The sequence below is a fragment of the Mauremys reevesii genome, linkage group 25, assembly GCF_016161935.1.
Source record: "Mauremys reevesii isolate NIE-2019 linkage group 25, ASM1616193v1, whole genome shotgun sequence".
Lineage (NCBI taxonomy): Eukaryota > Metazoa > Chordata > Testudines > Geoemydidae > Mauremys > Mauremys reevesii.
In genome coordinates, this window is record NC_052647.1 from 19,486,043 (window position 1) to 19,501,447 (window position 15,405).

A 15,405-nucleotide genomic window follows, 5' to 3' on the forward strand; every position below is an offset into this window, starting at 1 on the left:
GGTCTGTTCCCTAACCTCATCTTCTCTCTGCACGGGGCGGTGCGTCTCTGGCTAGGGAAGGAGCTCTCTTGCCCGGGAGCCTCCCTCTTGGAGTGTAACTGCCTTCTCCCCCTTCTTGCTCTCCGTAGGGCGTCCCTGGCGAAGCTGGCACCCCAGGCCTTGTGGGTCCTCGAGTAAGTACTATTTGTCCTCCGGGTCACAGAGCAGGAAGCTCAGCCTCCGGGTTATGGTTATTTATTAGGTGTGTTATGGCTGTGCCTAGGAGCCCCTGTCCTGGACCAGGAGCCCATCGCGCTAGGTGCTGTATGGTATTTATTAGTTAGATTACAGTAGTGTCCTGGAACCCTTGTCATGCATCGGGACCCTGTTGTGCTAGGTGCTGTACATTATTATTGCTACATATTCTATGTATTATGGTATCACTTAGTAGCTTTAGTCATGGACCAGGGCCTCATGGTGCTCGGTGCTGTACATTAGTTATTAGGTGTATTACACTAGTGCCCAGGAGCCCTAGTCATGGAACAGGGCTGCATGGTGCTAGGTGCTGTACATTAGTTATTAGGTGTATTACGGTAGTGCCCAGGAGCCCTAGTCATGGACCAGGGCCTCATGATGCTTGGTGCTGTACATTAGTTATTAGGTGTATTACGGTAGTGCCCAGGAGCCCTAGTAATGGAACAGGGCTGCATGGTGCCAGGTGCTGTACATTCGTTATTAGGTGTATTATGGTACTGCCCAGGAGCCCTAGTCATGGGCCAGGAGCCCATCGCGCTAGGTGCTGTACAAACCCAGAACAAGAAGACTGTGCTGTCGTTCTTGGCCGTGTATCTGTTGTTCATGGTCTCAGCACCCCCTGCACCACTAACCGCCCACACCAGGGCGCTGGCAGCAAAATGGTCAAAAGCCACCTTTCAGTTTTGGTCCCTCCACTTTTCGGTGCCCTGTTTAACCCCCCGGTATTTCTACAGCATCTTTCAGGTGATCCCCGAGCATCTAACAGGCAGCCGCTAGGGAACATTCACCCAGCGCTGATACGCAGCCACCTCTGGGGTGGAGCGTGGCAGCCACCTGCCACAGCAGGGCAGCCCCGAGCGACCCTGTTGCAATGGGGCACGATTGCCGAGATGCGCCGTGTGAGAAAACCACCTGGGCCCTTTAATTGTCCTGGCCAGTCCCTAGCTGTGTCCTCTCCCTAACGGTGTCTCTTTCCACGCCAGGGTGAACGTGGCTTCCCGGGTGAACGTGGCTCTCCAGGTTCACAAGGTCTGCAGGGCTCTCGAGGGCTCCCTGGAACTCCTGGTACTGATGGACCCAAGGTAGGTTCCCTATGTCTCTCTGTAGTAGCTGGAGCATGGAAAAGGATTCGGTCCTTGCTGCTGCATCCTGGCAAAGAGAGCCGGTCCTTTAGCTCTGGCATGCGAGGCTCAGGCTTTCCGCCCTAGAGGGCCACGGTTCAAGCCCCACCCGGGGTGGCATCGTACCGATCGCCAGGATGAGCTCTTGCCCTGGGAGGGGGGCAGGAAAACTGACCTTAGCAGCTGCAGGCTTTGTGGGCATCATGTTTAAAAGGGCTGGGCCCCAGAAGCATCCGGTCTGCCTGCTAGGAGAACGTTCCACCAGGGCAGAGCCTCGCATGGCCCGGGACTGCTCAGCCTCCCTCGATTGCTATCCTAGTGCAGCTCAGTGCATGGGAAGTAGTGGCCAATCCTGCCCCGTCTGCATCTCGCTGTGTTCCTTGGCTCTAGGGTGCGACTGGTCCATCCGGCCCTACTGGTGCCCAAGGTCCCCCGGGTCTGCAGGGGATGCCCGGTGAGAGGGGAGCAGCTGGTATTTCCGGACCAAAGGGAGACAGGGTAAGTTGCACCTTCCCTGGGACTTCAGGGGTCAGGCACTGCACAGGGCAGACAGGTGCACACGCAGGGCTGGGTTCCCGGCGGGTGAGAGCTATGGAAGGCGTCATGATTTCAAAGTAGTGATGCTGATTTATAGACGCTGGGACCTGGCCCCATTGACTTCAGTGGAGCTACGGGATCTAGCCACATTCATGCAAAGAAGGGGCTGGCTGGGGGGGATATGGGAAGGGGACCCTGCCCGGCAATGAATATATTTGGCCTTGGGGATGTTGACCTTAATGCAGAGAGTTCAGACCCATGGACCGGAGGACACAAAAGCAGCTGCTTCCATCAGAGCTTTGGAAGCTCTAAGCAATTTCTGGCCATGGCAGGGGCATTGGTGCACCTTGGTCCCACCTACCCCCGACCTGTGGCATGCAATAGCTTGGTCTCCAGTGGGCTGTGATACCTGGGTCTACTTTCGGTTGTTGGGCCGGATGCTGGGGTGGCCTGTAACACACGGGAGATCGGGCTAGATGATCTGTGGTCCCTGACTCTAAGCATTTCTATCCCCTGTAGCAGATGAAAGACCATCTGCCAATCAAGCAGTCCAGGCCCCCATTGGTTCTTGATCGATCTCTGGGATCGCTTGGATCCCGGGATCTCTTTGCTGCCCTCTCTGAGCTGATGGGGTGGGGGAGGGGCTCATGGTCCATTGTTGCTCTGGGGTGGTTCAGCGGCACTGGCGGCTGGGTGGTAAATTCCCTCTGATCTCCTCCCACAGGGTGATGTCGGTGAGAAAGGCCCAGAAGGAGCTCCTGGCAAGGACGGCGGAAGGGTAAGTAGAGGGGAAGGCGTCACTTGCTCAGATTGTCACGGGGACTGAGTTAACATGCAACATCCCAGACGTCTGCCTGTCTAGCTACGCAAGTAGCTGACACTGGGGACACATGCTGGAGGGTAGCATAAAGGTCAGGCAGAGAGCTGCGACTGCGCGGAGACCAGGCAGAGCGCTACAAGCTGTCATGGTGTAACAATCAGAAAGCCCTACTGGTCAGGCAGAGTAGCTGCAGCGTATAAATTGTCAGGGAGCTGTAGCAGTCAGGTAGAGTTGTAGCAGTGTTGCAGGGAGGCAGGCAGTAGCGGGGTAGCAGGCAGAAAGTTGTAGCAGTCACACAGTGCTGTAGCACTGTAGGAGTCAGGCTGTAGTTGCATAGCTGGCAGAGACCTGTAGCTGGGTAGCAGTCAGGCTGTAAGCTGGGTAGCAGTCCGGTGGAGCTGTAGCCACATAGCACGCAGAGAGCTGGAGCACTGTAGGAGTCAGGCTGTAGCAGTCAAGCAGAGCTGTAGTCACATAGCACGCAGAGAGCTGGAGCACTGTAGGAGTCAGGCAGTAGCAGTCAAGCAGAGCTGTAGTCACATAGCACGCAGAGAGCTGGAGCACTGTAGGAGTCAGGCGGTAGCAGTCAAGGAGAGCTGTAGTCACATAGCACGCAGAGAGCTGGAGCAGTGTAGGAGTCAGGCTGTAGCAGTCAAGCAGAGCTGTAGTCACATAGCACGCAGAGAGATGGAGCAGTGTAGGAGTCAGGCTGTAGCAGTCAAGCAGAGCTGTAGTCACAGCAAGCAGAGAGCTGGAGCAGTGTAGGAGTCAGGCGGTAGCAGTCAAGCAGAGCTGTAGTCACATAGCATGCAGAGAGCTGAGCAGTGTAGGAGTCAGGCTGTAGCAGTCAAGCAGAGCTGTAGTCACATAGCACGCAGAGAGCTGGAGCAGTGTAGGAGTCAGGCGGTAGCAGTCAAGCAGAGCTGTAGTCACATAGCACGCAGAGAGCTGGAGCAGTGTAGGAGTCAGGCGGTAGCAGTCAAGCAGAGCTGTAGTCACAGCAAGCAGAGAGCTGGAGCACTGTAGGAGTCAGGCTGTAGCAGTCAAGCAGAGCTGTAGTCACATAGCACGCAGAGAGATGGAGCAGTGTAGGAGTCAGGCTGTAGCAGTCAGGCAGAGCTGTAGTCACATAGCACGCAGAGAGATGGAGCAGTGTAGGAGTCAGGCGGTAGCAGTCAAGCAGAGCTGTAGTCACATAGCACGCAGAGAGATGGAGCAGTGTAGGAGTCAGGCTGTAGCAGTCAGGCAGAGCTGTAGCTGCAAAGCAGACAGGCTGGAGCAGCATAGCAAGCAGAGAGCTGGAGCAGGGTAGGAGTCAGGCTGTAGCAGTCAGACAGAGCTGTAGCCACATAGCAAGCAGAGAGCTGGAGCAGGGTAGGAGTCAGACTGTAGCAGTCAGGCAGAGCTGTAGCTGCAAAGCAGACAGGCTGGAGCAGCATAGCAGGCAGAGAGCTGGAGCAGGGTAGGAGTCAGGCTGTAGCAGCCTAGCACAGTTGTAGCTGCATAGCAGTCAGGCAGAGCCGTAGCTAGGTAGCATTCAGGCTGTAGTGGTGTTTTCCAGGCTGTAGCAGGCAGAGGGTTGTTATTACTCCCTTGCTGTTTTAAAACCGATCCCCAGGGGTTTGAGGGGTGGAGCTCTGTGCCGCAGAGAAGCCAACGGACCCAGAGAAGCTGGGCTCCGTCTCTGACACTAACCCAGCCCCACACTGGGCTCTGCCCGGCACACACAGGCAGCAGCGGCTCTTCACTGCCATCTGCTCACTCTCCTCTCCCTCTTCCCTCTCCCAGGGTTTGACAGGTCCGATCGGTCCCCCTGGCCCTTCTGGCGCCAACGGCGAGAAGGTAGGAACCCAGGAACTCTGCATGACGCCTGGCTGGGGGCAGTGGGGCTCAGTGAAAGGGGGGAAGGGTCAAGAGCAACATTCACGGCTCAGACCTCATGGATTTCCCAGCCTCTTGGTGTCTGTGCTCCTCCATGACTCCCTCCAGGTGTACATAGCTCAGGCTGCCGGAGCCAGAGATACTGCAAGAGCCATGACCCAGTGGGGAGGGTCACTGGGCTGTGGGAGGGGCCTTGGCATGTGGGCGGGGCTTCAGGGCACAAGCCGAGCCAGTTGCCAGGCGTCTGGTTTTCGACTAGAACGCCTGCTTGAAAAGGGACCCTGGTGGCTCCGGTCAGCGGTGCAGTGGGGCAGGGAGGTTCCCATCCCTACCCGGCTCCACACGGCTCCCGGAAATGGCAATGTGCCCCTGCGGCCCCTAGGCGGAGGCGTGGACAGGTGGCTCCACATGCTGCCCCGCCCCAAGCACCGGCTCCGCAGCTTCCATTGGCCAGGAAGCGCGGCCATTGGGAGTTGCAGAGGCGGTGCCTGCGGGCAGGGGCAGCAGGCAGAGCTGCCTGGTGCCTCTGTCTAGGAGCCAGACATGCTGACCCACCTGAGGTAAGCGCCTCCTGGAGCCTGTACCCCTCACCTCCCCCGCACTCCAAACCCCTCGGCCCCACCCCCCAGCCTGGAGCCTCCTCCTGCACGTGAAACCCCCTCATCCCCAGCCCCACCCCAGAGCCCATACCCCCAGGCAGAGCTGTCACCCCACCGCACCCCCCCATACACCGCAACCCCCTGCCTCACCCCTGACCCCCTCCCGCACCCCAGACCCCTCATCCCCGGCCCCACCCCAGAGCCCACACCCCCAGACGGAGCCCTCACCCCTCTCGCACCCCAACCCCCTGCCCCAGGCCGGTGAAAGTGAGCCTGTGTGGGGGGAAAGTGAGTGCTGGGGGGAGGGAGTGAGTGGGAGGCGGGGCCTTGGAGAAGGGGCGGGGCAAGTGTGTTCCGTTTTCTGCAATCAGAAATATGGCAACCCTGGTGCCATGGGGAGAACTTTGTGCCTGGGGGGGCGGGGCGGGGAGTCCTCAGGTTGGAGTGTGGGAGGGATATGGGTGACCTGAGGGGGCTGGGGGAGTGGCTTTGGGAGCATGGGCGTGGCTTGGAGCTGGAGGAGGGGCTTGAGAGGAAGCTCAGGCTGTGGGTGGAGCTTGAGATCTGGGCAGGGCTTTGGGGTGTGGAAAGACCGTAGGGATGGGGGTGGGCTGTGGAAGCGGGAGGGGCGGAATCCCAGGTTATCTATCATATCTCCCTGGCTGCTCTCACACCATCTTCTTTCTCCCTGTCTAGGGTGAATCGGGTCCCCCAGGCCCATCTGGTGCTGCCGGTGCCCGCGGCGCCCCGGTAAGTGTGATGCCAACAACCCGACGTCCCCAGACCTTGGTTCGCACAATGGGTCTGAGCCCCTGGGGGGGGGGCGGTGTCTGTGCCCCTCTCAATTCAGAGACCACCCCCGGGGAATTCACCAGCTTCCTCATTCTTGCCAACATTGCTCTGATTGATGGGGATAGCCGCCAGAGGCCCCGGTCATTGTGCTAGGCCAGGGGGGTCGTGACCCCCAGTGCGTGGGGCTCAGAAACAGGTGTCAAGAGGTCGAGACCACCCTACTAAATAGGGGTGGGGTCCCAGCTGGATGGGAGAGGCTCCGGGGCGGGGGTGTGTTCCCAGATGGACAAGGTTGAGAACCATGGTGCTAGGTGCTACACAGACATGGAAGCACCAAGAGGCCTCCTGCCCCATAGAGCTTGCTGTCCAGGTTGGGGTGTTTCCTGCCCGGGCCTCCCATTTAACCCCAGTCCTTTCCGTTTCAGGGTGATCGTGGCGAGACTGGAGCCCCTGGCCCTGCTGGATTTGCTGGACCTCCCGTGAGTAGAGCCGCGTTTGCTGACCCTTGTTGTCCAGGTTCCCTCTCCATCCTGTGCCTCGATATCCATGTTCCCGTAGCGATGACGGTGCCACATGCATGGCCCCGGGCACCCGTCTCGCGGGGAGGTCACATCTCACCCTGGGTGCTTTTTCTTCCCTTCCTCATGCAGGGCGCTGACGGCCAACCCGGCGCTAAAGGTGAACAAGGAGAATCTGGCCAGAAGGGAGACGCCGGGGCCCCGGGGCCACAGGGTTCTTCCGGTGCTCCTGGCCCACAGGTTGGTAACGTCACGTCCTGCTCCTCCACACACGATCCCGCGGGGAAGGCAGCCTGGGAGAGTGGTGGCTGGCCAGAGCTGAACCGTCCTCGGGAAAAGGAATCCCAAGAAAGGACTGTGCTTTGCTTTGCAAATACTCTGGCCATTTGCAACGGGTCAGCACCTAGGAGCTGGGTCCCAGATTTATCCCAGCTGAGGGATCTGAGCCACAGGCTTTGAAACGGCTGACGCCCAGCAATCCCCCACCCCGATTTCACCTTTCGTGGGGGAGCCTGCCAAGGCCCCGTGGTCAGTTTGGAATAAACCCCCAGAACTGGCCCAGGAAAGAGGGGGCCGGATTCCTGCCAGAGGGTCGCCCCTCTCTGCAATGGCAGGGCCCCATTCCGAGGTGCACGCACACCCGGGAGCGAGGGCCGCAGTTTCATTGCTGCCCTGAAGCCCTCTGGGACAGGGGCGGCTCTAGACATTTCGCCGCCCCAAGCAGGGCGGCATGCCACGGGGGGGGGCGCTATGCCGGTCGCCGGGAGGGCGCCAGGCGGCTCCGGTGGACCTCCCGCAGGCGTGCCTGCGGAGGGTCCGCTGGTCCACCGGAGCCGCCTGCCGCCCTCCTGGCGACAGGCAGAGCGCCCCCCGCGGCATGCCGCCCCAAGCACGCACTTGGCGTGCTGGGGTCTAGAGCCGCCCCTGCTCTGGGAGCTTAGCGGGGCTGGAAAATACCCTCCTACCTGAGTACCCTCTGCTGCGCACCCCCACAAGCGAGGACCCCCTTCCCCATTGTACATGGTCCCCAGGGATGTTTGATCCAGGTCAGTTTCCCTCTTTGCCCCCCATCATGAAATGCCCCAGCTGTGAAGGGCGCCCTCTAGGGGACACACGGCTGCAGCCAGCTGCACACCCAGCCATCTAAACCACCGCCAGACAGAGCTGGGTGCAACAGGGAAGGCACTGTGAGGACAAACGGGGGGGGTGTCTCGCTAGAGAACATCGGGGTCAGAGAGAGGGTCTGGCTGCTACTCATCTCCAGGCTGTAAGACAAATACCCACCCATTGGAACAAAGGACCAGTCCCTTTGCCAAGACCAAGGGCTGATTTCCTGGGGTCCATTCGGGATCTAACCTGCTTCTTTTTCCTTCTTAGGGTCCCACTGGTGTGACTGGTCCTAAGGGAGCTCGAGGTGCACAGGGACCCCCTGTAAGTACCACCCAGGTCCTTCGACACCTCGGAGACGGGCACCAAGTGCCAGAGCCCAGCCCGGCTCCCACCCGAGGGCTGCGCAGGGGGTTCTGGTTGGGCCTGTATTGTCCTGCGAGGCCCGGGCTGAGCAAGGTGGCAGGGAAGCAGAGACAGTCCAAGCCCACTCAAGGGCGATGGCTGCCGAATGGGCCCCATCCCCCTTGTGCGTTTCAGTGAATTGCAGGCCAGGAGGCGGAACGCCCCCTCCTTGTCACCAGGACGATTCCGGAATGGGCCCAGTGAAACGGGTGGCTGTATTCACACTATGCAATACAGGCTCCTGTCTGCCAGCGGGCTAGTGGGCTTTGCTCTGTGACTCTGTGGTGTGGGACCCAGATCCCTGCCAACCCACGAGCCAGGGGACTTTGCTGCACCCCTTGAGTTCGAATCATGCTGGAATGTTCAGCCCTGGGTGACGGCAAAGGCCTGGCCTGGACGGCTGCTCTCCCCTAGTATCCGGCAGGGTTAAGCACTCATTCTGCTTGCAGGACTCGTCCTCCCGGGCCCAGCTGGCCAGTCATTTGCACCAACACACTGAGCGGGGGTTTACCCCCCAGCCCCATACTCCATGCACTCCGCCCCTCTCTGGCCACCCTTCTGGCTCGGATCTGTTAACGGTGGGGAACCCGCACCCCTCTCTCCAGGAAGGGCAAGGACTGGGGGGCTCTGCTTACGCTTCTGTTTCTCCCCCCTTATCCAGGGAACCACCGGATTCCCCGGCGCTGCAGGACGTGTCGGCCCTCCCGGCCCTAACGTAAGTTCATGAACATCCAGCGTCGGTTCCACCTTGGCGGGGCCTATGTTTGGGTTTTGGAAGAGAGACGGGGCATAAGCCACCCTCTGTCCATGGGAGAGTTAGATGGTCCATTCCCTGGGATAGGTTTGTCCCTCGTGACCTACTGCAGGATTTCCTGCACCCTCCTCTGAAGCAGGTGGCACTGGTCACTGCAGGAGAAAGGAGACTGAGCTGGATGGACAAACCGAAAGAGCTTCCCCACATTTCTAACAGATGAACCAGCGAGTTCCCGCCCTTTAGTAGTTTTCAGTAACTTTGGGGGCTTTTATTTCCCCCCAAATAAATTTCTGCTGTGACCCGATGAGGGTCCCTGGTACTTTGTGCTCTTGACAGCTGGAGAGTCCTAGACGATAGGACGTCGCGAGTGTTTGTCTGATACGGAAACCAGTTGCCAAGTCTGAATTAGACTGGCGTCCTTTGCTTCGGAGATGGATTGACCTCACTTTGAGATGGTTGGCTGTTGGGATGAGATGGGAGGGGACGGTGCAGGGGCTGGTGAGTCTTCATGCGGAGAAGGATTCTCTGAGACGCGGAGGGCCTAGGCACCGAACTGCTCTTCATCGATGGATTGGAAGACAGAATTACTTACTGGCCTTTGGACCGGAGTAGAGGAACTTCCCCCAGTCTCACCAAAACCTTGTTCTTCTCATCTAGGGTAACCCAGGTCCACCTGGCCCACCAGGTGCTTCTGGCAAAGATGGTCCCAAGGGCGCTCGTGGTGATGGGGGCCCAGTGGGCCGTGCTGGTGACCCTGGTCTCCAAGGCCCTGCCGGTCCACCTGGTGAGAAGGGAGAGTCCGGGGAAGATGGCCCACCTGTAAGTTTTCACATGCACGTTGCCTTGTCTTTGACTGCACAATAGTTACTACCTAATGCAGCCTCTGCTGGATTTTACCTCCTGCCTCTGTCTTTTCCAGGGTGCCGATGGGCCACCCGGTCCTCAAGGTTTGTCAGGCCAGCGAGGTATTGTCGGTCTTCCCGGCCAGCGTGGTGAGAGAGGTTTCCCGGGGCTGCCAGGTCCCTCCGTAAGTAGCCGAACCTTGCGAAGTCAGACGGTGCAGACCCAGCTCACAATACCTTGTGCTCTATAGCGGAAGTGGCTGTGCACAGCTTGTTTCTCTGCAGAGGTGGAATGAAGCGGATGTGCTGAGAGAGCTTAAGTGAGAGGGGTCAGCGCAGAGCCGGGGTTCTGGGCTCTGTCTTTACTGGGAGCCTGTGAAGGTGCATCCCAGGCATGTGCTGTCCCCTGCACTAAAAAGGTGTCCTGCTGGAAGGGAAGAGCAGCGAGTTCAGTCCTCCAGGGGTGGCCTAGAGAGGCCTCTCATGATCAGCTGCTGGCAAAACCAGCGAGAGTTGCTGCTCCAGCACCTAGAAGGGCAAGAAGCAGGCGGAGGCCAATCAGGGCCCAGCAGGCCCTAATAAAAGGGGTGGTTGTGTCTACTATGGGCCAGTTCCGGGTGAAGCCAGGATGGGGAAGCCGTCCCTGCCTTAACCCAAGTAACCTGGCTCCCTCAGGTGTCTTGACAGCCTGGGTGGGTATCATGAGTTTGGCGTTAATCTGTTTCCTGTAAACCTGCAGCGAGCCTGTTCTGCAGGGCACCAAGCTCAGGCAGAGCCCTGGTGACAACAGATAATGCTGTCGGATATTTCTTCTATCTGGCCATAAAGAAAGGGAGGTCGATCCTGACACCCCTGGACATGGTCATGATGCCCAATCGAGAACCCATGGATTAGATGGATGAGAGAGACAATCTGAGATCGGAGGGAATTTAAACCAAAAGAACCTTTTCTGGACAGTGTCTTTTAAAACAATTCGACAGCGAGAAACCAGGAAATTCAGCATTAAGGTCCCACAAACATCCTTAACTCTGCCCTGCATCCCCACCCCATTGTAAATCACAGAGATTCAAGTCTGGGCTAAGCCCTGGGGAAGACGGCCAATGAAAAACTAAGGAACGAACGCGCCGGGGAAGAAATTCACCCTGGTGCAGAGGGACCACGCAACATTTTTGCACCACTTACATCCCAGTGCAGGGCTTGCAAGAGACTGGACAGGTCTCTAGACCTTGTGCTGAATTTCACCCTATATGCGTTTGTCAGCTCCTCGATATTGTGCGTGTCATGGAGCCTAGAAGTGCTCTCGGACTGGGTTTACAGCATGTGTATATTTTAAGACTGGGAAGTGCTTCCGTTCACAGCACTTCCAAACCTCACCGGCTTTTAGGTGCACGGGGATCATCACTAATGTTATAAGCCCCTATTCTCCATTGCCCAGCACCTTGTGCTGTCACTAACACCCGTGCAACACACTGCTAACGCAGAACAGTTACACTTTGTTTCACTAGGAGAGTGGTGAAGCACTGGAATGGGTTCCCTAGGGAGGTGGTGGAATCTCCATCCTTAGAGGTTTTTAAGGCCTGGCTTGACAAAGCCCTGGCTGGGATGATTTAGTTGGTGTTGGTCCGGCTTTGAGCAGGGGGTTGGACTAGATGACCTCCTGAGGTCTCTTTCAACCCTAATATTCTATGATGCCAGCTTGCCTGGACGCTGATGATGACACAAGGTGCCAATCAATGGAGAATCTGCCCCGTATTCTTCACTGAGATTTCACATAGCACCTGCACATTACTTTTGTCCATAGGGTCCAATCGGGGAGGCGCTGCCTCTTGAGAAGCCATTGGAGGGAGTTAGCATGTCCCAGGCCATGGTCAGCAACCCCCTCAGCTGGTTGCTTCCCCACTGAAAATGTTGAAGGAAAAAAACTGGAACTGAACATTTTCAACTGACAAGGTTTTCGGGCATTCGAGGACAATTAAAAAATTTCAGCCAAAAGCAGATGATTTTCATGAATGAATCTGTTGCTTTGCAAACCTCAGTTTTGGGTCAAAAAGCCCGTTTTGGTGGACAGTTTTCAAACAGCCCCTCTTGAGCCTACACCTCAGCACAGCAGCTTCTCAAGGCCTATTGAATGCAGCAGCTTTGAAGTCCATGTCATGAGATACGCAATGGCCAACACAAGGGAGACACTCCATTGGAAGGGCAATGCTGGCCATTAGCTTACGTGGCCTGTTTCATAAGTGGCCAGCCTGAGGTAAAACCATTCTGCTCCACCAGGAGAGCCTCGCTGCAACTTTCAGGCAGGAAGGATGCTCAGGCCTGATGCAAAGTCAGTGGAAAGACTCTTGTTGAGTTGGGTTAGAAGGTCGTGGGGTCAGGTTTGGGCTTTGTGATGGAAAGTATCTTATGATCCTGACGGGGGGCTAATTGTCAGGAAAGTGACTGTCCAGAAGCAGCCATGTACTGCACGGGGATCAGCTCACTTGGATTGTTTCTGTTCTTGTCTCTCTGCATTAGGGTGAGCCTGGCAAACAAGGAGCCCCTGGAGGTGCCGGCGACCGAGGGCCACCCGGTCCTGTGGGTCCCCCAGGTCTGACTGGTCCCTCTGGTGAACCTGGGCGCGAGGTAAGCAACAAAACTGGCTCGGCGTCTTAACGGCCTGGAAACAAAGGGAGACGCGTTGCCACAGCCAAATTCTAAGAGGCACAAGGCTGGGTGTGAATCAGCCATCGGTGGCACTTCTCGGCCTTAGGCCTCATCCCATTCCCATGGTGACGGCCGGACATGCTCGTGATGTCCCAAGTCAAGACCCCATGGATTAGGTGGATAAGAAAGACAATTTGAGATCAGAGGGAATTTAAACCAAAAGAACCTCTTTTGGACAGAGTCGTTTAAAACAATTCAACATAGATAAAGCAGGAAATTCGGCGTTACGGTTCCCTTTCCCGGCTGTAACCCAGCTCCCCCTTCCCCAGGGGAGGGCCAGGAACGTGGCCTCCCTAGTTCCGGCTGCCCTGGGACAGCCCAGTTCCTAGTTCTCCAGTTCTAGAACTCACAGGAGCCCTGCACAGGAAGCTTTGTTTCTCCAGTTGCCCGTGCAGCCAGCTCCTTTGCCCAGGTCTGCACACATCCTACCCACTTCCCCAGGCAGAGCTCCCTGGGTGGCCTCCAAGGAATCACCTTCTCCTTCTCTTCTCATTCCCAGGGCACCCCCGGATCTGATGGCCCCCCTGGCAGAGATGGGGCAGCTGGAGTGAAGGTGAGCTTGGCACAAGGAGTTTCTATCCCAGTCCTTGGGGCACCCTGCACCCATCTCTGTTCTCCAGCAGCAGGGTCCCAGGGCTTGGGGGTCTCATAGGGTGCCATGAAGCTTCTGTGCTCGGCGAAACAGCGAAGGTTGGTTCATCCCCTTCTTGTGTGGCCGCGTGCATTGGGCTCATGGTGCCCTGCAGGGTCAGGCCTGCCCTGGATACCATGTTCTGGGCAGCAGCGGCTGCTGGGAGCGGTCCCAGGTGGAGCCTCTGCCTAGCACACTGGCTTGCTCCTGTGTTTGCATAGAAGTGATCTTGTGCTTTGCCGGTGGCTGAATGAGCCCCCATCAGGCTGCTTCGCGCAGACCTGGACAGCGGTAGGGGGCTTCATGCTCCACAGAGGCGGTCGCTGGCCTGTTCAAACCTTCCCATGGTGCTTGGCCACTCCCCTGCTCCAGCAGAACAAAAGTCAGAGGTGACCTCTGGAACCAGGGAGGCGAGGGAATGGTGACATCACTAGGTGACACCACGGCCTCCTGGGGCACAGCGACGAGAGACGTTGACATTAATGGCTGTGTCTTTGTCTCCTGGCAGGGTGATCGCGGTGAGACTGGTGCTGTCGGTTCTCCTGGTGCTCCTGGCGCTCCTGGCTCCCCGGGTCCTGTTGGTCCAACTGGCAAACAAGGAGACAGAGGAGAATCTGTAAGTGTCCCTTAGTGCCCAGACGGCAGCAGCTCATCAAGGGGTCAATGGTCTCACAAGGGGAATGTAAGCGTACCAGACAGAATACAGAAAAGGCTCTGGGTATTTGAGAGTACTACCCAGGGTACTGCAAGAGCTCTGAGTATTCATGAGTACTGTGTAGAGTGCAGGCAGGGCTATGAGTACTCAAGAGTATCATCCAGAGTACAGGAAGGGATTTGAGTATTCAAGAGTCCCATCTAGGATACAGTAAATGCTCTGAGTACTCAAGAGTACCATCCAAAGTACAGAAGGGATTTGAGTATTCAAGAGTACCATCTAGAATATAGAAAGGGACCTGAGTATTCCGGAGTATCATTGAGAGGAAATGCTCTAAGTGTATCTGAGAGGACCATTAGGAGGCAATGTGATCATTCAACCTCAGTGCCCTGATTTAAGAGTATTTAAAGGTGTCATTCAGAGTTAGCTGACTATTGAGTTTGCTTGTGCAAGAGCAGTGGTGATTTCTCCAGAGCAGAAAGCAGTAGATTGAAATCAACTGAGTCCGTGGAACCCAGGGCTTTGCAGTTAGGACGATGCATGGAGATCAGATGAGCTGATGTTACCTCCAATGGGGGTTGGTTTCGGCCCCAGAGACCTGGCCATCCTATATGGCTTCTTCTATTCCACTTGCTGTCTGTGACTATTCCAGCAAATGGCTTTGCTGGCTGGGCTGTTGGGGGGTGGAACAACCTGCCTCAGCAGAAGAATCTGCCCAAAAAATGGGTTTCCAATTCCCAGTTGTGAACAGTCACAGCAGAAGGCAGATTCTAAGAGTGATGCTGGTGCAATCAGGGAACAGAATCAGTACCAGGCAGTCGGTGCGTCCAGTTGAAACAACTCCAAGAGCACGTTTGGAGTCCTCCCTGAGAGCTGCTCTCAAACCAGCTGCAGAAGCAAGAATTGTTTGCAAAATTTCAGACACTGAATAAATGAGAGAAAATCACCATCACCCCATGCAGAAAAGGAGGTGAAATGATCGACATCAGCCAGCTGTTCAGAGGGCTGCAGCCGTGGATGAGCTGATCAAAGCCACTTGGGCACATATGGATGCCCAATTCCCATTACTTTGCCATGGGAATTAATGGGGCACCCAGATGTCCTGCGACGCTTTGAAGTTCTCACCCAAAAGGGCTGATGTGATCCTTGGATGCGTAACCCAGGGAATCTCAAATAGGAATAGGGAAGTTATATCACCTCTGGTTTGGCACTGGTGTGATCGCTGCTGGAATCCTGTGTCCAGTTGTGGTGGCCACAATTCAAGAAGGATGTTGATAAATTGGGGAGGGTACAGAGAAGAGCCACGAGAACGATAAAAGGATTAAAAAACCTGCCGTATAGTGACAGCGACAAGGAACTCAGTCGGCTTAGCTTAGCAAAGAGACGGGTAAGGGGTGACTTGATCACAGGCTAGAAGTACCTTCACGGGGAACAAATATTTAACACTGGGCTCTTCAGTCCAGCAGAGAAAGGTCTAACATGATCCAGCAGTTGAAAGCTGAAGCTAGACAAATCCAGGCTGGAAATAAGATGCACATTTTTAACAGTGAGGGTAATTAATCATGGGAACAAGTTACCAAGGGTCGTGATGGATTCTCCGTCGCTGGCAATTTGAAATCCAGATTGAGCATTTTTCTACAAGACCTGCTCTGGGAATTTTTTGGGAGTAAGTCCTGTGGCCTGTGCTGTACAGGAGGTCAGACTAAATGACCACAGTTGACCCTTCTAGTCTTGGAAACTAGGAGTCAACACCAACTCTTCAAATGCAGCAAAGAGTCTTGTGGCACCTTATAGACTAACGGACGT

General features: G+C 56.4%; 1 protein-coding gene across 1 annotated transcript in view; it reads left to right on the plus strand.

Annotated features, from left to right (window-relative positions):
* Positions 1 to 15,405, plus strand: part of COL2A1 (collagen type II alpha 1 chain) — a 66,294-nt gene that overhangs the window by 42,393 nt on the left and 8,496 nt on the right. The window contains exons 32-46 of the mRNA XM_039514506.1: positions 129 to 173; positions 1,218 to 1,316; positions 1,746 to 1,853; positions 2,617 to 2,670; positions 4,501 to 4,554; positions 5,889 to 5,942; positions 6,410 to 6,463; positions 6,635 to 6,742; positions 7,880 to 7,933; positions 8,676 to 8,729; positions 9,426 to 9,587; positions 9,688 to 9,795; positions 12,125 to 12,232; positions 12,813 to 12,866; positions 13,453 to 13,560. Coding sequence (XP_039370440.1) covers positions 129 to 173; positions 1,218 to 1,316; positions 1,746 to 1,853; positions 2,617 to 2,670; positions 4,501 to 4,554; positions 5,889 to 5,942; positions 6,410 to 6,463; positions 6,635 to 6,742; positions 7,880 to 7,933; positions 8,676 to 8,729; positions 9,426 to 9,587; positions 9,688 to 9,795; positions 12,125 to 12,232; positions 12,813 to 12,866; positions 13,453 to 13,560 — 1,224 coding nt within the window. The remainder of the gene's footprint in view (positions 1 to 128; positions 174 to 1,217; positions 1,317 to 1,745; positions 1,854 to 2,616; positions 2,671 to 4,500; positions 4,555 to 5,888; positions 5,943 to 6,409; positions 6,464 to 6,634; positions 6,743 to 7,879; positions 7,934 to 8,675; positions 8,730 to 9,425; positions 9,588 to 9,687; positions 9,796 to 12,124; positions 12,233 to 12,812; positions 12,867 to 13,452; positions 13,561 to 15,405) is intronic.